At 41.8% G+C, this 26,627-nt stretch overlaps 1 protein-coding gene across 2 annotated transcripts in view; it reads left to right on the top strand.

The window, feature by feature from the left end:
- The window catches only part of arhgef10la (Rho guanine nucleotide exchange factor (GEF) 10-like a), a 101,355-nt gene that overhangs the window by 40,511 nt on the left and 34,217 nt on the right, over window positions 1–26,627 (top strand). For both annotated transcript variants that reach the window (XM_029431780.1, XM_029431779.1), the window contains 3 exons: window positions 865–992; window positions 10,080–10,180; window positions 24,805–24,926. In XM_029431780.1, the coding sequence (XP_029287640.1) occupies window positions 865–992; window positions 10,080–10,180; window positions 24,805–24,926 (351 nt within the window). The remainder of the gene's footprint in view (window positions 1–864; window positions 993–10,079; window positions 10,181–24,804; window positions 24,927–26,627) is intronic.

The raw sequence follows: 26,627 nt of genomic DNA, 5'->3' as shown, positions 1-26,627 counted from the left end.
AAAATTGATGTAGGCACACAGCTAATTTGAATTGCTGGATTCGGTGAGAAACTGAGATCAAGTCAAGATGGTAAAGGGATAACTATTAGGGGAAATCTTTTTCCGCTATTACTCCTTTTAAAGAAAAATGTTCAAAAGGATTCTAGATGTTTAAAATGTGATCAAAGAGCTGCCTCGTATTCTTCTTGAATCGTACATTTCGGAAAGCATGAAGTCTCCCATCTCTCTCTCCTCATCAACGAGGCCACAATGGTGGGTGTGAGATGTTCTCTCTGATATACAACAGAGAAGTGTCAGATTTGCTATGCTGCAAAAGAAACCAGCAGCGCCCCTCCTGTGGTGTTCAAATCAGGACACTTCCCAGTAGTCTGCCACTAACGCATTAACAGTACCATACACTACGTAACACAGCCGGGGAGGTACACTCCAGCAATCACCAAAGAGCCTCTCAGTCTAATGATGGCACCTTTGCCTCCGCATGTTTAATGAGCACAACGTCCTCAGGAGGCATGATATCGGCCTGGCACTAAATGATTGATTTTCACTTTCACCCAGTTATAATATTGTCCACCAAAAAAAAAAACTCCAGACAAAATACTTCTGCGCGGCTCATTGACGTCCGAAAATTGATTTGATTCTGTTTGACTTGAGGGACTAGATTGTACGGTAGAAGGCAGGCTGGTGTTACATTTAACGTTACATTTGAGGGGGACAAAAGAAATGTCACAACTGTGTAGCGTCAAATAATGTTCTGCAGTTCTATGCGAGTGGATGTGTGGTTTTGTTTTTTGGGTGCATTATAAGCTACTGTATGCTCCGGCTGAGAAACAAGTTTTTAACTGCGAGTGTTTTTCCAAATCAAAGAACCTGAACACCACCGTGGCCCAGGACTGGTGTCTGGCTCTGCAGAGGCTTATTCGCATCAAAGAAGAACAGATCCAGAGCGCTAACAAATGTCGCTTACGCCTGCAGGTGCCCGGCAGGCCAGACAAGTGAGTAGTATCTCACATACAGATGTGCTCTAAGTAAAATGTACTGTGTGTGTGTGAGAACATGAATGACCACGACGGCAACAGCAAAGACAACAACACAGGCGACGACAGAAACCCCAGAGGCTTTTCCGATGTTAGTAACTGATTTTTAAAAAAAAGTGCCACAAAATATGGAAGGAAAGGAAGGGACAGCCTGAATACAAGGACATGAAGGTTACATATAAGCACTAAAATCACTGGGCCAACAGGGCACCCTGAACCTTTGCAAATTACAGCCAAGAACAGTTTGTTCTGTCGCGAGTGGGTAATTACCTGACTCAGATCATTCATTTCCTTTTAATAGTGGGATAGAACAATGAATAGCCTTCACAAAATGTTCCTTTTTGCAGGATTTAATTGAGACACTCTTTGCTTCAGTCTTTTCCTAACATTGAACCTTAGTGTGGAGCTTTATCTCAATTGCTCAACTAAGTTCCATATTATTCTACGCTTACAGTGGCCGTGCCACTAAAGCCAGATATTCAGCACTTGTTGGCAAAAGCAGTATATGCTTCTACACTACGGAATGGTACCCGAATGTAAAAGACTTTTAGTTGTGTAATATTACATTTTAAAGTAGATAACTTGCACTACTTTTACTTCACGAGTCCAAACTGTTTGGTTCAGCTGAGCATATATGCAATCCATAGCAAGCTACCTTGTCACACTTTGGATCTTAAAGTGGTTGTTTTAGCGTGCCAAAATGGATCCTGGTGGGCGGAGTGACTGCTGAATGACTGAACGCCTACTTAGAGAAGAACAAAGATGGCAGGGAGAGAGCATATGAGTAGCTTAGAGTACTGCACAGGAACTGGGAATAGCAAATAATGGCCGATTATAATGGATCCCATTTCGTGGCTTCTGGTGGGGATAGGATAAGAAAGAGGCAAGGGAGGACAAAAAGAGAAAGATTGCGATGGAGAAGCCAGATCCCTGCTGAGAGAGACTTAGGAGAAGGAGAAGAAGAAGAAGAAAGTGAGAGTGATGATCGACCTCACCCATGAAAGACTTGGCTCGGTGCCGGCAGGGCAGCGGCAGTCAGAAGAGTGGGCCTAATGCTTCAGAGCCAGGGAGAATCTAACTGTGCCAAGCCAAGCTGAAGTGACAGCTTGAGCATCGGAGCTGTGCAGATCAGTTCTCCCACATCTCCCAGCTTCCTCGTCTGCTGTCACACCAGGCCTGCAGGGCCAATCTGCTTACTCAGATGTTTGGTGGAGCCAGATGTCATGCTTACAAGAGAGTCCCCGAATTCCCCTTCAAGGGGTACCCTATTTGCTGAGTTCTTGTGATAATGTCATTAGCAACTACACTGACGAGGTGAATTCCCACGCCTACTTTGTCCAAACTGTAAATCTGCATTTAGAAACTTAAATAATGTAGAGCACTTAGATCCTGTCTGGAGATGGCCACAGAGGTAAAATGTAACAATGTCATCTGAAAGAGAGAAATCTCCTGTTGTGAAAAAGAGCCACTCCTGGTTGTGTGATAGCAATCTAATTGAGACTGGGCCTTGGTGTCGGGTGGCTGGATCGGCAGTGAGCCTCGGGGCTGGGGGTGACAGGTGGCCCAGCGGGTGCCCAAACCATTCTGACACTACCCAGGGTGCAGCAGTGGCAGATTGCAGGGTAGAGACAAAGAAGCACACACAAAGAGATGTAGAAACACACACACACACTTGTGCACAGAGCCTTTGCTCTGCTTGTGAGAGAGTGGGACCACAGCAGGGACCCCCTGTACTGAGTTGGTCCCCTCCTGTCTGGCCGCGAGCGACTCTCTGCAGTCAGGCAGCACATCACAGCCTCCACACTGCAAACAGACTGAGTACGTGGAGAGAATCCTGACTCCTGCCTCAAAGGCACCAGCCTACGCGTGACAGCAGTTCATTAACACCCTCTTCTTTCACTGTGTCTGCTGGAGAAACCACAGGCACAGATACATGGGCCATACTGGCAAGCGATAGATACAGAGTTCAAATTTCATAGTTTAACCAAATGTGTTTGTTGCTTCATCCTTCATTCCCTCTAGCTCGGCATTCATGAAGAAGCAGTATTGTAAGCCCGCAGCCTCTTTTTCACGGGCCCTTTTATGAAGGCTGTGCAGGCTACCTTCAAGGCGAATGGCACACCTTGCATTCTCAGTCATACAGTGTGTCTGATTTGGGAACCATCTTTAGTTCATTCTGGCTGAGAATCTCACCCAAGCAGACATGCTCCCAAAGAGGCTCTGGAGAGTCCTTATGACCTTGTTTCAATGTCTGGACATCAGAGGGGGTTCTCTCATTGTTCTGTGTGCTGTGGAGAGAGGTGCATGGCAGGATCTGCTTTACCACAAATACAGAAAAAAATGATTACATTCTTGCCAACCTCTCGATGCATCTTGGTTCTGGTTTTATTTGTCCAGATCAACCTTTCATTTGAGGTGATCTCGGCTCTGACAGATAACAATGACAATCAACAGCAACATGTCTTGTTTCCTGCTGGACTGCAGCAAAGGTCTGTCAATGAGTGGGTTAGTGATGAAGTTGCACCATTGGTCGGTCGAGTACGAGTTCGATAACCTCTTTGCAGATCCTGATGGGACTGTTCCTGTCTCTTTCTTCCCAACTGCTGGGTAAAGTGAACATGGTTATCCCCGAAGTGAGCATCAACTGGCTCTGGAGGCAAAGTGAAGTCTCCACTGTGCGAGCACGGTCCGGAAGCTGAAGCTGGAAAGTTAATCTTGATACTTTTTCTCCAAGATCAACATTTGAGGCTTTGGGAATGTTCTTAATTGTCCTGGGATACAACCGACGTCGTGTCTGTTTAACAAAGTAACACAATTCATTGCCTGACTATGAGATAGGGAAATAACATTTTAGTGATCCAGAACAATGAATATGTTCAAATTAAAGCAGTCCTCAATTCTTTGACTTAAACGGAGCGTAACCATCTCATATGATATGCTACTTAAGAACGACTATTACAGGGATCACTTCAGAATATTGCACATCAACATTAAGTATCCCAGAATTCACGTTATAGATTCTGCTGTTGACTCTCCCTGGAACCATTCGGCCACAGTTCAGCACATCGACCACACACAGTCTACGAGGTCTCCACATAGTGTTGTTTTGTGAGCCGACCGGTGAATGGATCTCACACAGATGAACCGTGCCTTCTCTCAGCAAGACATAACAATGTACTTGTCAAGATGGCAGAGTGTTCCTATAACACCTATCAAACCTGTATGCTTTAGTGTTTAATGGTAAGTGAATAGCACTGCAACCCAACCTCTGCTCCACTGTTTCCAGACTTATAAGCTTGCTGCTTTTATTCTCCTTCACACATGTAGACCCATTCTCATCTGGAAGTGTGCGAGACTAATCACAGTTCTGTTACCAGGTGCAGAGGTGCTAAAGCTGAATGGAACCTGTGGTACAATTTATTTGATCAACTGAAAAAGATTTTATCTCATTTTCACATACTGTTCGCCCAAGATTCATTTTAATATTGAAAGCTTTTTTTTTGTCGTGAAAAAGAATGGCATGCATTTATGTCTTGTTACATGGTGCACATACCAGTTATTCCCTTTATACGGGACCGATTTAACAAACCGCTAACAAGAGTCAAACCTGAATGCGTTTGAAATGAAACAAAGCTGCAGAGGTAAATGCTCCCATGGGTGACTAGAACCCCAAGTACATATTTAGGGGATGACATTCAGCCCTCTCGGCTGTCGACCCAGGTCACCATCCTCTGGTAACCGACCTCAGAATAAACCCTCATCAAGCACATACCAATGTATTTAAAGTTAACAACCTGTGTGTAGCACAGTTACATGTTCCAAAAGCTGACAACCAGGTATTAACTTGTGATCAACAGAATAAAAAGACAAGCCAGATTGAATCCATGCTCATTATCTTGCAGCATACACAGGAATAATGTGTTGTTAGTCACTCAATGGTAGCACATAGTTAGTTGTCACAGGACAACTACTTGGGGAATGGGGATCTAAACATGCATTCAGAGTGAGTGCAACCAAAAACAACCAAATGACTCAAATCTTACTGGGAACTCCAGATGTTTGTTATTTCCAGGCTCATTTTGCGCCGCCTACAGAGAATCCTTTTGCCTGTTTGTATACGATTTTGCATCCAGTCCTGTCACCTGTATATAAATCGCATTCAGTCAGACTCCACTTTAAGTCTCTCTCTTGCAATATTTGTCTCAAGCTGATTGTCAAGTCCGTCCAGAATTAGATCAACAAACTGTCACGGGGACACTGAAGCGTCTCCTTTAACCCATCTCGCTATCTGCAGCGCACACTTTCTCTCCGACTGTTTGTTTCTCTGGAGGGTGGAGGTGAACTGAAGGATGAGTGCATGACAGGCTGCCACTCAGCACTCACTCCTACATCTGTCCCGTCCTTGTGTATTAGTGTCACACGTGTGCTTCGGCACTGACCTGCTCCCATAAATCAGCCGGGCCGGGCTCCTAGCTTCGCTCCCTTGCCCCACTCTGCCCTCTCCCCTTCATTTTTGACTCTCCTTACCGCTCAGCTCTCCTCATCTCCCCTCTGCCAGCATTCCCCGAGTCTAGTTGTCTATTCTGCCTGTGTACCACACCTGCACTGCGGCTGTCAATCAGTGGGCAGGAGGGAGCAATCGGAGACTGCGCTCAGTTTAGCATGTTTGAAGCCGTGTGGGCATGAAGTGTTGGCGAAGGAGTCTAACCAACTGAGTAGTTGTATTTTCATCAACACCCCGTCTCCCCTTCTGTCTTCGGCAAATTGCCTCTGCTATATTTAAGCAGCAAATGGTATGAATTACCTCGTTGTAAAAGTTCCATTCTTTCAACATGTCAAGGAAATTAGAGATCTTACTGACTTTATTCAGTTCCTGACTGCAATCTGTCTCTCTCTCTCTCTCTCTCTGTGTGCTGCTGCTGTGTGTGTGTGTGTGTGTGTGTGTGTGTGTGTGTGTGTGTGTGTGTGTGTGTCTCTCTACTGTTTTTCTCCTAAGAAATGAAAGTGAATTTGCAGCGGGCAGCGGGCAGGTATGACAGAATCAGAATTTCAGTCTGCGCGCTCTTCTGCACTCTATTACCTTCTAATGATGTCTGAATGTGAAATTGTCTTTGTTATGTGTGCCCGAGACCCCCTCCCCCCCTTTTCTTCACACGCTCTCTTGCACTCTGCCTTTCTCTCTTTCATCGCCTCAGAATAACTGAGGAATAGTTGTACAGGTGACTGCGACGGGGGGGGGGGGGGGGGGGGGGCCATCATTTTTGAAAAGCTGCTCAGGCGCTTTAAAAAGACGTATCATTCTTGTTCAGACGTGTAGTTCCAATAAAGCCTGATCAACCCAGACAACAGAGTGCCCCCATCAATGCAGAGACACCGGCTGAGTCATTGCTAACTCAGGGCCGATGACATCTCCCTTTAGCCTGCTCAGCATTAAGAAGTTATTTTATTTAAGTTGGCAGGAGAGAGAGTAAAATATTTAAACACAGCCTAGTGGTCTCACAAGGTGACCCTTTTACTAAAGTATTGCTTTAGGAAGCTAAATGTGCAGGTGGGAACTTATGCTTCTCTGTCTAGCATGTAGCACAACCTCTGCATGCATGAAGTCCATCCTGTGTTAATCATGTGTTAAGTCACGGCTCTCTGTTGAGCCCACACTTTGCTTTTCCCATTTCGGTATCGACTTTATGCGTTTTCTCTTATTATTAACTCCCTTAAATCGCTCTCATAAGATACCCACGGTTATCTCTTGGTCATTTCCATTTGTGCAATTCCTTTGTGGTATTCAGGTAGAGCGACCGCGATGAGCGAGACATGAAAAGAATGCGTCTCAAGACATCTGAGCGCTTGAGTCATGAAGGATCAGGCTATTAAAAAAACCCCTGTTTGACTGACGTGTTTGTTTGTTTGTAGCCCGGCTCTAGCTGCATACAGTTTGTAGCTCTCTTAACTCATGAAGGCAGACGTGACACCTGATAAAAGGAGACACAAAAGCCGGTGATCCCTTGTCTCCACACGTGTGTCTTAATAACACACGTTTGATGCAAGAAACCAAGTTTTAGAATTTATATCTCAATAATAATCAGTGCAAAATAATAATAAATCTGTTTTATTGCCAAGGTTTTTACGTTTTGTGTATTGGTGCATAACAATAATCAAGAATAAAAATAAAAAGCAAGACACATACACTGAATAGATCAGTATTAGAAAATATAAGTGATTTAGGACATACAGTAGAAGTGCGTGAGAATGTAGCCCGACATTGGCAATATATTTACAAATGAGCGTACAAGGACAGAGGCAAAATGCAAATTGCAGTCTAAAGATGTGAGATGTGACATAGTACAAGGCCTGAGGCAAACTATGTTCACATGATTCACATTGAACAGGAAGACGGGACATTTCTCTCCTCTGTTAATCTTTAAATGATGCATTTATAATGTGAATATATGCATGTATTAGTCAGTAGAAAGCACAAGACAAAACATCTGTCTTTATACCTTTTGGTACCAGATTATTGTGTATTTACATGTATTTGATTGTGCGTTTACATGGACAGATTTCTGCTATGAACATGTTCGGGGGTTATGATGTTTACATGAGCACTCGATTTATTCATATTCCCCATATACATGAGAAACACTCGCAACCCGGTTGCTGATTACTGCATTATTTTTGCACAGGCTCTGTGATTATTACACAAACAAACTGGAGATGAGAGTAAAATATTAAACCCCACGCTGAACATTTACCAACACGCGACAACGTAACTGTCAATGTCTCCTCTGCTGTGAAGAAGAGCTGCCGACAATAACACGTTACTGTCATCGCTGGATCACCAGGAGCTCTCTGCTCTGAGCACACTGACCATCTCTCTCTCTCTCTCTACCGGAGAGAGAGAAAGGAGAGAGAGCAGAGAGAGACGAGAGAGAGAAAGAGAGAGAGCGAGAGAGATAGGAGAGAGGAGAGAGAGAGAAAGAGCAGCGCGAGAGAGCGAGGAGACCGGAACGCGTAGAGAGCGAGAGGAGCTGGAGAGCGAGAAAGGAAAGCCGTCAGGGGGGAGAGGAGAGAGAGAGCGAGGAGAGAGAGAGAGAGAGCAGGAGAGAGAGAGCGAGAGGAGAGAGAGAGAGAGAGGGAGCGAAGAGAGAGACGAGAGCGAGAGCGAGAGCGAGAAGCGGAGAGAGAGAGCGAGAGAGCGACAGAGGCGCGCGCGAGAGAGCGCGAGAAAAGCGAGCTGCGAGCGGAGAGAGCGAGACAGCGCCAACCGCGACGAGCTTTCTGCGTCTCTATACATAGCTAGACTACGAGTCTCTCTCTCTAATCTCTAGTCTCTCTCTCTCTCCTCTCTCTCTCTCTCTCTCTCTCTCTCTCTACCCTCTCTCTACCTCTCTCTCTCTTTCTCTCTCTCTCTGAAAAGGGGATATGGTGTTTACATGTCCAAACAAATAAACGAGATTCTGCAAAAAACCTCATCATAAACGAGTTATTCATGTCCATGTAAACGCGCTGTATTTTCTGAACATCAAATGCTCACCCCCTGCAGGCTTGAAGGTGTGTGTGTGTGTGTGTGTAGCTTGCTCCTTTGCAAAGAATAAATTCATGATTTTTACAATGGATTCCATCGCCGACCCAGTTTCAAGGCGAATTCTTTTAAAAGGTTCATACCATTCCTGCAGAAAGAAAGCAAGAAAGAAAACAACTGTGATAAGTGCATCACAGTTGTGATACCACTCACAAAAGAGCAACAATGTCTACTTAGGATGAAAAACCTCTTTATTAAACTGGACCCGTAATCAATGTTTGCGCTGAAATTATATAGAAAGCGTGAGACCACACACACACACACACACACACACACACACACACACACACACACACACACATACATTACTGTAAGATTTTGTCTCCTGCTGTGTCTGAGTTTGAATTTGCACCAAAAAGCCCTCCCTGATCACAGTCTGTACTGGCCGTGCCTGATCCCAGCAGGGTCCCTCACATTAGTAGCATTTTGAGCGTTGTAGCCCACATAGAAGCGATTTACTGTAACCAGGCTGTGTGGTCGTCCCAACCTGCCCTGAATGTTGCAGGCTGAAATCATAAAGCCTTTGATTACAAGACTGAAACTCTGAAACACTACAAGCTGGCAAGCAGCTGTTCGGACAGAACAAACTTGATGTATTAAACTTAAAGTGCTTTTGTTGGTGCCCTGTTTCTCTCACTGTATTGTTGTATATTCTGTTTTTATACAGCAAATCTACAGTATATCAAAAATGCACTTTTGAAATGCCACAATTATTTTCAACCATAACTTAAATGCAGAACAGATAATACATATTTTTATTTTTTTGCACAGGCATTGGTTTTGAGTTTTTATCTGAGGACATTACTGCTTGTGGTGTTGTGGAACGAGAACACGATGCACGATGCACGATGCACGATGCCCCTCTGATGTCTTGTTTTGGCGATGGAGGCTTAAACATCTGTACAAGCCTCTTTTTAAACAGCACATTTATATTTGTTTGCAGGTTATTGCACTACTTTTATTGATATTTCCAATATCCATTCTCAACATTTTCTCGATGACCTGTTAGCAGCTATCATTGGAAGTAACATGAAAATGTGTCGAGTTTATTTACTGTAATCGCTGCATTTCAAGGATTGTACTTCAGCACCTAGCCTATGTATGACCTTTACAGTAACAATAAAGCCTTGAGGAATATATAAACCTATATTTTAGGAAACTGACACCTGCGCATATATGTTTCCTGGTAAAGGAAATGCATTTTGATTCAAGGATCAGCTTAACCGTCATTGCACAACACAGGATTTGACAATGAAATGCAGTTGTAGCTCTTCTATATTGATGTGAAATCCTAGTAAACACCAGGATTACTCCTGGGCCTCAACAACAGAGACTGTCTGACCTGGTGATGAAATGAAAAACCAGAAATGTTTTTTATATTCTGTGTTGTTAGGTGAAGACTTTGTTGAATTCAATATCAATATCTCTGAGTGTTTTGCGTGTGTGCTTTGTCTGATCTCTTGCAGGTCAGGGCGTCCTGTCAGTTTCATGGTGGTCCTCAACACTCCCAACCCCCTCAGTAAGATCTCCTGGGTCAACCGTCTGCACTTGGCCAAGATTGCACAACGTAAGCACGTACACACACACACACACACACACACACACACACACACACACACACACACACACACACACACGGAAAGGATTACTATGCCATTACTATATAAACAGGATGATGTAATGCAATGAAATGTAGTAACAATGTTTTAAGTCAGAGGCTCAGACATACCATCAGTGTCTGCTTCACTCTCTATTGGCTGAGTGTACAACTGGTGTTACAACTTATATAATCCGAGACAAACCGAGACTCTCAACTGGGTCATCTGGAGTTGATGTGCTGAGGAAAGAGGCAAACTTTTTTTAAACAATGTAAAATTAATAACCTCTGTTCTAAAGCACTAGGTCCTGGAAAAAGCATTAGAATCCCTTTTAAACTCTGGGCTACCAATCATTTGTACGGCTCACGCTTTCAAATGTTGGATTTCTCAATGATTGTGGAGACTCGGTCAGAGAATGACCACACCCTGCCCAGCAGGGAGCAGCACAGTTCTTTTTTTAATCTTCCAAAACCTCTTTCCTGCAACCCTCGCCTTGCTCTGCCCAGGCCTGAGTCTACTGGGCCGTTTGACCACACTATAGTATAGGAGGTTTTCCTCCTCGGGGGTTAATCAATGCGTGCTGTCATCCAGTGGCAAATTCAAAGATTGGACTACCGAGGACATTAATCTGCTTATTTGGCCATGATGGCACGCATATTCAGCCCACTCACCACCCCGGTCCTCTTTCCCCCATCCTTTCCTACTCTCTGCATCGCCTTGAGCACTCTTCCTTGTCACACACACTTTATTCTGGCTTTGTTGTGCATGCGGTTTGTCTCTCAACACTGCGCTTGAGTGTAGCTCCAATTGTTTTGTTGTGGCCTCTTGAATCCTAGAGGCCCTTGCTTGGAGCGTCAGCACATAAAAATCCAAGGTTTCAGAGGAAGTCATTGGAGGTAGATTAAGGACACTCAATTAAATGTCTCACTTAGATGAGTGCAGTAAATGTGTCTATCTTTATAATACTCAAGCATAGCCTTTAGAGGATAAATGACCCTTATGTTGGGCGACGGTCAAGAGAAAGCCTGAAGTGTTTTGTGTCTTCTAAAACAATTCCTAGGACCTCTCCCCCCCCCCCCCCCCCCCCCCCCCCCCCCCCCCCCCCCCTCTTGCATCTTGAGATTCTCCATCCTTGCACAATGTAAAAACAGCCCACAACACTTGATTCTTCCCCTGTTCTGCTGGCCTACCTCTCACAGCGGCTGTATAAAGGTCCATCTGTAGACTCTCGCTGTATATGGTTGTGGCATCAGAAACATCAGGCCGAGCCCGGAGGAGGCTGTGGCTGCAGTGAAGCGCTGCATCCCCAGCCTTTCCTTGTTGCTGACACCTTTTATCAGCAGCACAACAGGCGTACTGATGAGGACAGTGGCAAAGTTATAGCATGCCGCTCTCCTCCTCTATAGCTGCTGTGTGGACAAGAGTGATATTCAAAGCAATGTCATGCAGGTTATCCAAAGCTGTCGTACGGACGCGGAGCCCCACGCTGCAATAATGTTTCTAAAGACCTTCAAAATCAAGTATGCGAGAAGCATTCACCCGGAAAGAAAACACCATATACACGTTTATTGATCTCACGTCATCGGAAGACGAGAGATATAATGCTTTCAAAATGTAAGTATTGCAGACACTGATTGACTCTCTGATGGTACAACAGTCAGCACCAATCTGGCTTTATCTGATTTGCTATCCTGCTTACTACCTTGTAGCCACCAGTGTCGCAGACGTTATACTTTTTGTGCGTTGAGATGACCATGACACATTTGCCTTTCTTTGACTTAGAGAAATCAAATCAATCGAATGATCAGGGGGAATTGATCCAAGGTTTTAGGCCTCTAGAATAATAATTGGAGAGAAATGAGAGAAGTAGAAACCTTCAAACGATTTAATGATTTCTACGCTCAAGACACAGAATAAAGACTTGATTGTTCAACCAGAAGACATGTTTTACTAAGTTATTGATTCACTCATCTCTGGTTTAAATGATTGACAACATGTATTTAAAATGGGCTCAATGTTGGGGTGTTTCTTTCACTCATTGCTTTGCTGTACAGAGTCGGGTTTCGTCACACTATCTTCTCTTTGGCCAAGAAGCAATAGAAGTAACTTGCATAACATCTGTCCTGTATTCTATCAGTTTTAAAAGCCCTGCAGTCCTAACTAACCACAACCCTACATGGAGAGAGATGGTACTGATTGGATTGGCAACTGGAACAACAACTTCCAGACTCTTATCCAAGGCCCTTTCATGTTTACCTTTCTCTCGCATGGCTTACATGAATTTCTATACACTTTCATAGTCGACAGCCCATGCAACGTCTATAGCCTCTCTCTCTCTCTCTCTCTCTCTCTCTCTCTCTCTCTCTCTCTCTCTCTCTCTCTCTCTCTCTCTCTCTCTCTCTCTCTCTCTCATGTAACTCAAACTGAAGTTAATGGAAATGTTTATCATGATTAGCTTACAAGAGCGAGGTCAACAAACAGACAGAAGAAAACAGAACAGAAAGATAGCAGCTCGGTTACTTGGGCTGAGGGACAACATATTTCTAAACTCATAAAAGGAATGACCTGCCTGAACAAAGTTCATCTACATGTAGCTCCTATAGGGTCACGGGGGAATTGGAATATGCACGCATTGGAATAAGTGGCAAATACAAAAGTAAACTATGAACTATGACGACTTACATTACTTAAACATAGTAAGCCTTGCTCTGTCTATTGGTATCTAGTTCTACAACATTAGTCATATTTCACTTGTTTTTATACACCCCAAAATAAAGAGTGATTAACATATCACAAGTCATTAAGAGGTTATTATTAAGTTGTTATCTGCAGCGTAGATCACATGTGAGACTTAACTCATGACTACACATACGCAGCAGCACCCATCCTTAATTTAAAAGTGAACGGTGTTGAGGAGGGCGGGGTGGTGGATTTCATTGAATACCTCGGGGAAATAGATCGGCACCAACCTGGTCAGGATGACAATTACATGTTAATTGTTTAACACCCACACTTTGCCTTCCCATTTAACCAAGTGTAATTACAATAAGAGAGTTGTTGATTTCATTTCACGGATGGCGTACTGTCGTCGATGCTTCCTCATCGTTGCAGGCGGAGGCAGGCCTGCCTGGTGCTCAAGGGAGACCTACAATTGAATCCGCATTTTAAAACGCAGCGAACCGTGCTCTTGTTTAGTTTGAAATGGGTGTCGTGCTCCGAAATGTCCCTGAATGGTGGACACCACAAATAGCTAATGTTCTCATGCATGATTTACTGAGTGATTAGACACCACAAAACTCATTTTCCCAGACCCATCTTCACTCCAGTGTTTATCCTGTTACCTCCATGTAGAGGAAGCGCAGCAGTATCCCACTGCTGCGCTTAATTGGCTTCCCTGTGCCACGTGTGTGAATATCACTGGCTTTTAGTGACATTCTTGCACGCTGTATTAAAGTCCTATCAGAGTATTGCCCATTAACTATGCCTCGTTTATGCTACGAGGTTTTCTCTGAACCCATTTGCACCTTGAGCATTTCCATAAAAAAACAAAACACCGTTGTATTGTTGTATTTAAGCGCGATGCTGAAGCTGCCGTGGTGCTCGGGCTTAACGTGATATGATATGGCAGCCAGGCCTGATAAGACACATTGCCAGTAAACAGCATTTGTCACTTTGTGAGTGCATGTGGCGTAGTTATGAGGCCTTGAAATAGAAAGTGAGAATTACCCCACGGTGGTGCTTCACCAAAAGCCCCGGGGTCCATTAATAACCTGGTGCGCCAGTGCATCTTTTATGTCTCTCCGAGTAACCCTACTGTTTCTGAAGGGTCTTCGTGAAATAGCCAGAAGCATTCCCTAATTAATGGGCTTTCTCACTACAGAATTAATTGCTTCCTACCATGCAGCCCCGGCCCTTTCAGACGGGGTTAAGGCTGCAGACTTTGATGGCCCTCACAAGGAGAACAAGAGGCCGTCAAATCATGAGAGATTGCTGCTGAGGCGTTGGAGACAGAAGCAAAGGAATGCATCTGGGCAAAGAGAGGGAGTTGTTGAGGTTGTGTGGGCCTAAGTGTTTATGTGTGTGTGTGTGTGTATGTGTAGACGAGTAGAAGGGGGTGGTCGGGGAGGGGGTGGAAGGATGATTGAGACAAGCAATCAGTCCCACTGCAGGGAACAGAGGGCAGGCAGGGGGCTGTTGCCTGTGGTTACACTGCTAAGTGTGCCGGTCCCTCGCCTTTTCCCTCTCACACGGATCAATAGATGAGTGGAGTGTAGCTCGGAGGTTCTTGCACACACTCTGACACGCCTTCTTAATCCACTGTGTGATAACCTGTGCTATGCCGATGTATGCCGCACAGGAGACAAGCGAGGGGGAGAGGGAGGAGAATGCAAAAATCCACACTGCTGCGTGGGCTTTGGGAGAGACTACGCAGGCTTTGCTTTCATTAGCCCAAGGATTCAGATTGCTTGGCTGCTGGGGGGGGATTAGCATTAGCTATACCTTATGTGTAATTGTTAGCGTTTTGTTTTGTGCTGTTAACGTATGTCTACTTCAATAAAGAAGCTGGAAAGATTTCCTTTGATAGCACTTTTAATATAAACACTCAAAAAGAACGCTCCCCCTCATAAAAAAAGGCGTTCGCTCTTGTATGTGCTGGAGGGATTTTTCCTTAGCTCTGAAAATGTATCCGTCAGGCAGCGAAGATTATCTCCCTATCTCACTGTGCTCAAACATGGGAAATGTTTATGATGAGTAAACATTATCACGGATTTAATTAACAGATCCCACACTCGCATTGATCCATGGGAAATATCAATTGCACTGGTGTATTTAATTAGTCTATATCTTTGCCCTTTGTGTCACTGGGGTTGATAGAGAGCCATGCTCTGCAAATTAATCTTCATCAGTAAAAGACTTGAAACAAAAGCATGATTGGAATGAAGCAACTGAGAATCTAAATCTCCCTGCTTAGTATTCCAACCCGACACCTTCACAAATTAAGTAGCTAAACAGAATTATTGTACAATATCTGGACTAAGATACATATAGAACCGACCTTAACCTGAAGCTTGTGGAATCTTTTATATACAAAGACTGTATACAGTAGATACATATACTCAGTGGAACTCATTATATTTTCTTTTATTTCTTATATTGAATTAGACATTGATGCGGAAATTACCATATAGCTCTAAATATTACTGCATTTTACTACAACTTACTAAAGTTATATTTTTGGGCTTTTCATGCCTTTATGATAGTGAAGTACAGATTGTGAAAGGGGGAGAGAGAGAAGGGGAACGACATACAGCAAATAGCCACAGGTCGGACTCTAACCAGTGGCCGCTATGGCAAGGACTCAGCCTTTGTATATGGGACGCCTGTGCTACCGGTTGAGCTACCGGGACGCCCCATCTTACTGCATCTTAATACAACTTACTACATCTTACTACATCTTACTGCATCTTACTGCAACATACTACATCTTACTGCATCTTACTACAACATACTACATCTTACTGCATCTTACTACAACATACTGCATCTTACTGCATCTTACTACATCTTACTGCAACATACTACATCTTACTGCATCTTACTACATCTTACTGCAACATACTACATCTTACTGCATCTTACTGCATCTTAATACAACTTACTACATCTTACTGCAACATACTACATCTTACTGCATCTTACTGCATCTTACTGCAACATACTACATCTTACTGCATCTTACTGCAACATACTACATCTTACTACAACTTACTGCATCTTACTGCATCTAATACAATTTACTACATCTTACTGAATCTTACTACATCTTACTGCATCTTACTGCATCTTAATACAAACTTACTACATCTTACTGCATCTTAATATAACTTACTACATCTTACTACAACTTACTGCATCTTACTACATCTTACTACAACTTACTGCATCTTACTACATCTTACTACATCTTACTACAACTTACTGCATCTTAATACAACTTACTACATCTTACTGCATCTTACTGGCATCTTACTACATCTTACTGCAACATACTACATCTTACTGCAACATATTACATCTTACTGCATCTTACTGCAACATATTACAATCTTACTGCAACATATTACATCTTACTACATCTTACTGCATCTTACTACATCTTACTGCAACATACTACATCTTACTGCATCTTACTACAACATACTACAGCTTACTGCATTTTACTGCAACATATTACATCTTACTGCAACATATTACATCTTACTGCATCTTACTGCATCTTACTACATCTTACTGCAACATATTACATCTTACTGCATCTTACTGCATCTTACTGCATCTTACTACATCTTACTGCAACATACTGCATCTTACTGCATCTTACTACATCTTACTGCAACATACTACATCTTACTGCATCTTACTACAACATACTACATCTTACTGCATCTTACTGCATCTTACTACAACATACTACATCTTACTACATCTTACTGCATCTTACTACAACATACTACATCTTACTGCATCTTACTGCATCTTACTGCATCTTACTACATCTTAATACATCTTACTGCAACATACTACATCTTACTGCAACATGCTACATCTTACTGCATCTTACTGCATCTTAGTACATCTTACTACATCTTACTGCATCTTACTACATCTTACTGCATCTTACTACATCTTACTACATCTTACTGCATCTTACTGCATCTTACTACATCTTACTGCATCTTACTACAACTTCCTACATCTTACTACAACATTACTACATCTTACTGCATCTTACTGCATCTTACTACATCTTACTGCAATCTTACTGCATCTTACTACATCTTACTGCATCTTACTACAACTTACTGCATCTTACTGCATCTTACTACATCTTACTGCATCTTACTACAACATACTACATCTTACTGCATCTTACTGCATCTTACTGCATCTTACTACATCTTACTGCAACATACTACATCTTACTGCATCTTACTACAACATACTACATCTTACTGTATCTTACTACATCTTACTGCAACATACTACATCTTACTACATCTTACTGCATCTTACTACATCTTACTGCATCTTACTACAACATACTACATCTTACTACATCTTACTGCATCTTACTACAACATACTACATCTTACTGCATCTTACTGCATCTTACTGCAACATGCTACATCTTACTGCATCTTACTGCATCTTAGTACATCTTACTACATCTTACTGCATCTTACTACATCTTACTGCATCTTACTACATCTTACTACATCTTACTGCATCTTACTGCATCTTACTACATCTTACTGCATCTTACTACAACTTCCTACATCTTACTGCATCTTACTGCATCTTACTGCATCTTACTGCATCTTACTGCATCTTACTACATCTTACTACAACATACTACATCTTACTGCATCTTACTGCATCTTACTACATCTTACTGCATCTTACTACATCTTACTGCATCTTACTGCATCTTACTACATCTTACTGCATCTTACTACAACTTCCTACATCTTACTGCATCTTACTGCATCTTACTGCATCTTACTACATCTTACTAACATACTACATCTTACTGCATCTTACTTACTACATCTTACTGCATCTTACTGCATCTTACTACATCTTACTGCATCTTACTGCATCTTACTACAACTTACTGCATCTTACTGCATCTTACTACATCTTACTGCATCTTACTACAACATACTACATCTTACTGCATCTTACTGCATCTTACTGCATCTTACTACATCTTACTGCAACATACTACATCTTACTGCATCTTACTACAACATACTACATCTTACTGTATCTTACTACATCTTACTGCAACATACTACATCTTACTACATCTTACTGCATCTTACTACATCTTACTGCATCTTACTACAACATACTACATCTTACTACATCTTACTGCATCTTACTACAACATACTGCATCTTACTGCATCTTACTGCATCTTACTACATCTTAATACATCTTACTGCAACATACTACATCTTACTGCAACATGCTACATCTTACTGCATCTTACTGCATCTTAGTACATCTTACTACATCTTACTGCATCTTACTACATCTTACTGCATCTTACTGCATCTTACTACATCTTACTACATCTTACTGCATCTTACTGCATCTTACTGCATCTTACTACAACTTCCTGCATCTTACTGCATCTTACTACATCTTACTGCATCTTACTGCATCTTACTGCATCTTACTACATCTTACTACAACATACTACATCTTACTGCATCTTACTACATCTTACTGCATCTTACTGCATCTTACTACATCTTACTGCATCTTACTACATCTTACTACAACTTACTGCATCTTACTGCATCTTAATACAACTTACTGCATCTTACTACAACTTACTGCATCTTACTGCATCTTACTACATCTTACTGCATCTTACTGCATCTTACTGCATCTTACTGCATCTTACTACATCTTACTGCATCTTACTGCATCTTACTGCATCTTACTACATCTTACTACATCTTACTGCATCTTACTGCATCTTACTACATCTTACTGCATCTTACTGCGACATACTGCATCTTACTACAGCATACTACATCTTACTACATCTTACTGCATCTTACTACATCTTACTACATCTTACTGCAACATACTACATATTACTGCATCTTACTAGATATTACTACAATGTACTACATCTTACTGCATCTTACTGCATCTTACTACATCTTACTGCATCTTACTGCATCTTACTGCGACATACTGCATCTTACTACAACATACTACATCTTACTACATCTTACTGCATCTTACTACATCTTACTACATCTTACTGCAACATACTACATATTACTGCATCTTATTGCAACTTACTGCATCTTATTGCAACATCCTACATCTTACTGCATCTTACTACAACATACTACATCTTACTGCATCGTATTGCATCTTACTGCAACATACTACATATTACTGCATCTTACTAGATATTACTACAACGTACTACATCTTACTGCATCTTACTGCATCTTACTACAACGTACTACATCTTACTACATCTTACTGCATCTTACTACCTCTTACTGCATCTTACTACAACATACTACATCTTACTGCATCTTACTATATCTTACTGCATCTTACTGCATCTTACTGCATCTTACTGCAACTTACTGCAACATACTACATCTTACTGCATCTTACTACAACTTACTGCATCTTACTAGATATTACTGCATCTTACTACATCTTACTGCATCTTACTACCTCTTACTGCATCTTACTACAACATACTACATCTTACTACATCTTACTGCATCTTACTACCTCTTACTGCATCTTACTACAACATACTACATCTTACTGCATCTTACTATATCTTACTGCATCTTACTGCATCTTACTACAACTTACTGCAACATACTACATCTTACTGCATCTTACTACAACTTACTGCATCTTACTAGATATTACTGCATCTTACTACATCTTACTGCATCTTACTAGATATTACTGCATCTTACTACAACGTACTACATCTTACTACAACTTACTGCAACATACTACATCTTACTGCATCTTACTGCAACATACTACATCTTACTGCATCTTACTGCATCTTACTGCAACATACTACATCTTACTGCATCTTACTGCAACATACTACATCTTACTGCATCTTACTACATCTTACTGCATCTTACTAGATATTACTGCATCTTACTACATTACTACATCTTACTGCATCTTACTAGATATTACTGCATCTTACTACAACGTACTACATCTACTACAACTTACTGCATCTTACTGCATCTTACTGCAACATACTACATCTTACTGCATCTTACTGCATCTTACTGCAACATACTACATCTTACTGCATCTTACTGCATCTTACTACACCTTACTGCATCTTACTACACCTTACTGCAATATACTACATCTTACTGCATCTTACTGCATCTTACTGCAACATACTACATCTTACTGCATCTTACTGCATCTTACTACACCTTACTGCATCTTACTACACCTTACTGCAATATACTACATCTTACTGCAACAGACTACATCTTACTGCATCTTACTACATCTTACTGCATCTTACTACAGCTGACTACATCTTACTGCATCTTACTACATCTTACTACATCTTAATACAACATACTACATCTTACTGCATCTTACTGCAATATACTACATCTTACTGCATCTTACTACATCTTACTGCAACAGACTACATCTTACTGCATCTTACTGCATCTTACTGCATCTTACTGCATCTTACTGCATCTTACTGCATCTTACTACATCTTACTGCATCTTACTACAACATACTACATCTTACTGCATCTTACTACATCTTACTGCAACAGACTACATCTTACTGCATCTTACTGCATCTTACTGCATCTTACTGCATCTTACTACATCTTACTGCATCTTACTACATCTTACTGCATCTTACTACATCTTACTGCAACAGACTACATCTTACTGCATCTTACTGCATCTTACTGCATCTTACTGCATCTTACTACATCTTACTGCATCTTACTGCATCTTACTGCATCTTACTACATCTTACTGCATCTTACTGCAACAGACTACATCTTACTACATCTTACTGCAACATACTACATCTTACTGCAACAGACTACATCTTACTGCATCTTACTACATCTTACTGCATCTTACTACAGCTGACTACATCTTACTGCATCTTACTACATCTTACTACATCTTACTACATCTTACTACATCTTACTACATCTTACTGCATCTTACTACAGCTGACTACAACGTACTTCATGCATTTTAAATCCGAACGTGGTGTTCAGATGTTGCAGCTGACTCTGGTGCCGTTTTCTTATCATATCTGGTAATTTGGTTTATCTGACAATAAAGATAAACATTGCCTCACACCAACTTATAATGGTACCAGTGTGTTTAATTTCCTCCAGAACGTATATACCATGTATATAATGGGTTTTATTTTTTCTCTAAATCATAGTTTCTATTTTTCCGAACTAGCTGAGCACAATCTTTCCACATCCCCTCTGGCAACTGCAGAAGTGCCCTCTGGGGTACAAGTACCCCTGGTTGGGAATCACTACACCAATCTAGCTGTCAGCAGTCTTCCATGCAATGCATCCATGCAGCAACAGCAGATCCAGGTTTATATTAGACCATTTTTATTAGACAGTAGACATATAAGTTAGAAGAGGATATAACTTTAGCTGTAGCTCTGTAATGGACTTGTACCATCATAACTGTTACATCCTTGCAAGTTAATTACACTTGTGCATGAGCGTGCATGTCTCTTCAGTCCGGGACTTTATTACCAAACTGCCCAGTTAAGCTCATGGTCACTTAAGTTGGTGGAGTGTGTGTGTGTGTGTGTGTGTGAGGGTATGGACTTATAAACAGTAAATTGACAACTACATTTCTGACTCCTGGATCGTTTCTGAATCACAGTTGCTCTCTTTATGTTTTACTATTGATTTTTCGAGGTCCATGCAATAAAGTCCCTTTGCTGTAGAGAAAAGTATGATAAGGCTGTCTGCATATAGGAGACATTATATTTCCTGGCGAGCCCAAGTGATGCATAAGACAAGTAATATAAATGTTAAATAATGTGGTGCTCAGACTGCATCCTTGCCTTATGCCTCCGATTTGCCAAATAATTTTTAGTTTAATGCAGTATTGATTTTTACCTCCGGCAAGGAGGTTATGTTTTTGGCTCGGTTTGTTTGTTTATCAGCAGGATTAGAGAAAAACTCTTTGCACGATTTTCATGAAACTTGGTAGAAGGATGTAGCCTAAAGAAGAGCGCACTTTTGGAGCGGATCCAAATCACAGTCATGATGTGTCATTTTCATCAACGTTGCGATAAAGGGTATTGGTGCTGGATTTGGATCCGAGGAGCATGTGGATGGCCTTGGCAGAGTTCTGCGCTCTCTTAGTTTGCCTCTGGCATCAGTGTGAAACATTTTGACTCCATTTTGTGCCAAATGGAGTCAAATGTGTTGCAGTATTTTGACTGTTCTACTGTGTGGGGTTGTGGAGAGTATATCATCTGTATGATCTGTTCTGATTTCAGGGAATCTACTTTGGTATACATTCCCCCCCCCCCCCCCCCCCCCCCTCATATGTCCAAGAATCAATTTGGATGTAATCTTCTGGAGCTTTTTTGTCATGATGCTCAAATCACATTTGTTTGTTATCTGCTGAAGATGCTTATCTTTACAGTGTATGCACAGTTGAGTTTGCTTTGCTGTGTTCCTGCAGCAGATTACCATCTACACTCAGTCATTTTGTATTGACACAGGTGTTTATGAATCCTATTAGGTCTTGCATTTGACGTATTCATATTCCAAGCCTTTACATTGAGGTAATTGACCACCCACATGCAAAATAAGCTGTTCATTCTATTCATAGTAACATAACTTACTATTCTTATTTGTATTATTTCCGACTGCTGGCTTCAGTGGCCTTGCTGCAGTTTGCATTCTGTGTGTCCACACACGTGTCTACGGTTTGACACTAATTGGTGTGTATTGACTGCCAGAGCAACTCGCATGTTCTCGGCCCCTACTTGTAATTTCCATTAGGAGGCTGATGTTCAGCCTATTCTATTCAGCCTGGTAAATCCAACAATGATGTTAATGTAGAATAACACACAATTCAGAGGATAAACACATGGAACACAACATATGGAATACAGTTTTCTCATTATATTACGCTATTAAAATTAAAGAATGATGTATTCAGGTAGTATTTTGGACTAGACTGAAAGACTGAAGGTTAAGGCTAATTTGTGTTTTCTCTCACATCAGCTTTCTCTCTCTCTCTGTCCTTTAGTGTGTATCCCAGTGTCTCTCTATCTCTCTGTGTGTCTGTCTCTCTTTTAAATGTACTTATTTTGACTGACTGTACGATGCTTAGCTAGAAATGAGCAAAGACAAGTTGATGATGACTCTGGGGTAAAGGAAACCACTGGACCTGCTGCCCCACCTGGAGCAATCTGCCCTCAATTAAAGTCTTTTAATAAGCGACCTCACACCTCTCTGTGTCCTGGCGGGGCTCGCCGAGGGATAGTCAGCCCAAAGTCCAAAAGTGAATTATTGAAGAACACGCCACAACCTGACATGACTGTAAATATAAATGACTGAATGATTTAAAACCTTCTAATTATCCCCCCCCCCCCCTTTCTTCACAGTAATCTTGTTCAACAGGACTGTTGAGTCACTCTGTTGCTAAGTTGTTAAATGATGAGCTGCTCTTAAATTATGCAACATCTTGTACCGTTGACATAAAGCATTGGCAGATTAATTGGCTCCTCAAAAATGAATTGTGAAAAGGTAAACGCTGAAGGACCATAAATTGACATGCTCTCCACTGTCAATGTTTCTCCAGTGCAGACCGACATGTAATCTGTACATTACGACTTGTACAATATGATATACACGCATTGTAAGCTCCATATATATCTTGCCCCTACAGTTGTGTAGCCATGCAGATCCTTTCTGTTTTAGTTGCAGATGTTTTGAGATATCCACTGTTTGGAATACATTGAACTCCGTCGGTAGTGCTTAAAAGATTGAAAGGAGAACTATGAAAAGAATCCAACAGTCATTGAAAGATATATATTTTATATATGAAGCGATCCAACACCATTAATGCTGTTTACAAAAAAATCTTGTTCTTTTAAGGGCGAGTACATAATGCAAAGCAAGCGTATTTCAGTCTAAACACGAGTGAAGTTTGGCCCGACAAGTGATGTATCTGTAGGGCCAAAACAGAGAAATAAAACCAATTTTACAACCTCGGTGCTGCCTGTCAGTGCATGCTCATCTATTTGGCCCTCAGGTGCTCCCCTTACCTGTTTTTCCACAGAAAGAGTGAACAAACAATACTCTTAATCAAACAAACTCCACTTTTTACTACTGCAAATGAGTCTGATGCATCTGTGACAATGCCCGGGAGGCAGACGACAGATATAAAGTGTAGCTTATTCCAAGCTAACGTATGGTAACGAACCAGGAAGCAAATTTCAGCAAGCTGTTAAATTTCATGCACAATTTAGTTTTTGTTTATTTAAATTTATGATTACACAATTACATAATTAGGAGTACTTTGGCAGATTTGTCCGGCGCCTTGTCAGAGGTGCACCTGTTGTAAGGCTCAGAGCTATGAGCGCGGAGATGGTGCACACGCCAGGCAAATCCATTATTATAACTCAAATCCAGCAGTTGCATTTTCCCCTGCTGGGGCTGACTCTCACTGTTGATTAAGTGCAGGCTTAATCACCGCCGAGGCCCTGTGTTGGCAGTACCTGGCCTCGCCTCCTACAACAGGGAATAAGCCTCTGGCTGATTCAAACTTTGCATGCTAATAACCATTCATATTCCATACCTCAGGTGGAAAAATGGCTGTTTAATTATTTTGGGAGGTTTTGACACCTTGGCTCACTGTGAGGGTCAGATGACGAAGACGATGCCAACAAGCACAACAACAACGTTACATTGCAAACCACCTTTTGTGATGAGAAATTCTCTTTGCTTTCTGATTCCAGGAGACGAGAACTCTCCAGGCTGGTTATGTGGAGAGGACGAGGGGAAGACCATGGCTCCGTTTTGGTGTCCACTGCTCGCCTGCCACATGCCTGTGTTCGCCACGAAGTCACCAGAGAGAAAGGTAAATCTGCTGCAACACCATATACAATTCTATATATTTTAAATTCCATAGTCTTATATTTGCATGTCATGTCATATGTCAGTGTATTACTGGAGTTAAGAAGCAGAGAGAAGCGTCAGTGTGGTGATGATCAGTGAAGCTACCTCTGTGTAAACAATATGACACAACCTCTCTTAGTTCACACTAAGTTATCATATCTCTTGGTACATATTGTCATATTGCATAACCCTATATAGTCACATGATGACATGATAGATGAGAAAAGGCAAAACCAAATGAAATACTTTGAATGCATACAAATAATCTAAAAATACAAGCGTTAAAAATAAACTGTATGTTGATACTGTGTGAAAGAATCCTGCCATGTGTAACTTATTTGGATGCACAACAATGATACTAATACTGATGAAGCATTTAAGAATAAACGATGGCTGGAATAGATGACATTTCGTAAAGCTGGATCATCTTACTGTTGCTGCTGTCAGTGTGAAGTTTTACATCGCTGCATCTCTCTGAGCTGAGTGCTCACACTCAGGAAGCAAAGTGCTTCCCTTTGGCTCAATCCCTCAAAGCGATTTGACTTTCACCGCCGCTACGTTCTCCTCTTAAGCAGCCCTTAGTCCGTCGTGGTGATGGAATCTTTATTTAAAAAAAGATTTTCTTGAAAGAGTTCCATTTAACACAGTCGTTTCCCATCCAAGGCAATCAAAGCCCACTTGTCTTGCCCTAACAGCTAAAATACATTGTCTCAGCGATAATCTCACTCAAAACACCTGGACTGTTGATATTACAAGGTGACTCGAGAGCAACCCCTTAAGATGCTGGCTGAAGAGTTTCGATCAATACAAGCTGTTAAGACCTAGAAGCCTCCAATAGATCAAGTGGTCAGCACAGGTGAGAGATGGACTAAAAGGGTTTTAGGAGTCAGTGGAAATGGTATAAAATCAATTTGCAGGGGCTGAAAGATGATATTTCCGACCACATTTTCTATCACTATAATGCGGTTATGGGTCTTACTGAGCAATGTCGGTGCTGGAGGGGGGAGCCAAATTACCATGGTCACCGGGGGGAGGATGTTATAAAGTGATCATGCAATTATCTTAATGGCTGTGGGACACCCAAGCATAAATCAATGTTCCAACATTAGATTAAGACCTATACGCCAACCTGTAGTCTGCTAGCCATGCGGACGAGAAAGGAAGGTGAGGCGAAACAGCAGCTGGAAGTACGGAAAGTGTAGCTTTAACACGGTATGGGAGGGGGGGGGGGGATTTCCCATAAGATCTCGCAGACGTAGAGTATTCTGCCAAAGTGTGTTACACCTGGCTGGAAGCGGAGCCAAGTCAATTAATGTATTTTGAGCCAGTGGGACCCAGCGGTCTCTGAGGATCTGCTCAGATTCTCCACTTCTCGCACAAACAAATGAAGCAGCACCTGAGCGTGCCGGTGAAGGGCACGTCTGGCACGTCTGTGGTTCACCATGAAATAGTTCAAAAGACCAGTGATGGTCGCACGTGTTATTAAGGCTAACGTGAGATTCTATAAAAGGGTGTGTGTGTGTGTGTGTGTGTGTGTGTGTGTGTGTGTGTGTGTGTGTGTGTGCTTGGGTTGCATGTTTCTCTGTATATATGTGACTCTATGTGCTGTAGCTTTGCACTTGTGTGCATCATAAGAATGGGTTTGTGATAGGAATGGGGGCCT

The sequence above is a fragment of the Cottoperca gobio genome, chromosome 5, assembly GCF_900634415.1.
Source record: "Cottoperca gobio chromosome 5, fCotGob3.1, whole genome shotgun sequence".
Classification (NCBI taxonomy): domain Eukaryota; kingdom Metazoa; phylum Chordata; class Actinopteri; order Perciformes; family Bovichtidae; genus Cottoperca; species Cottoperca gobio.
Note: the sequence above shows the minus strand (reverse complement) of the source record. Positions and strands in the feature narration are given on the sequence as shown.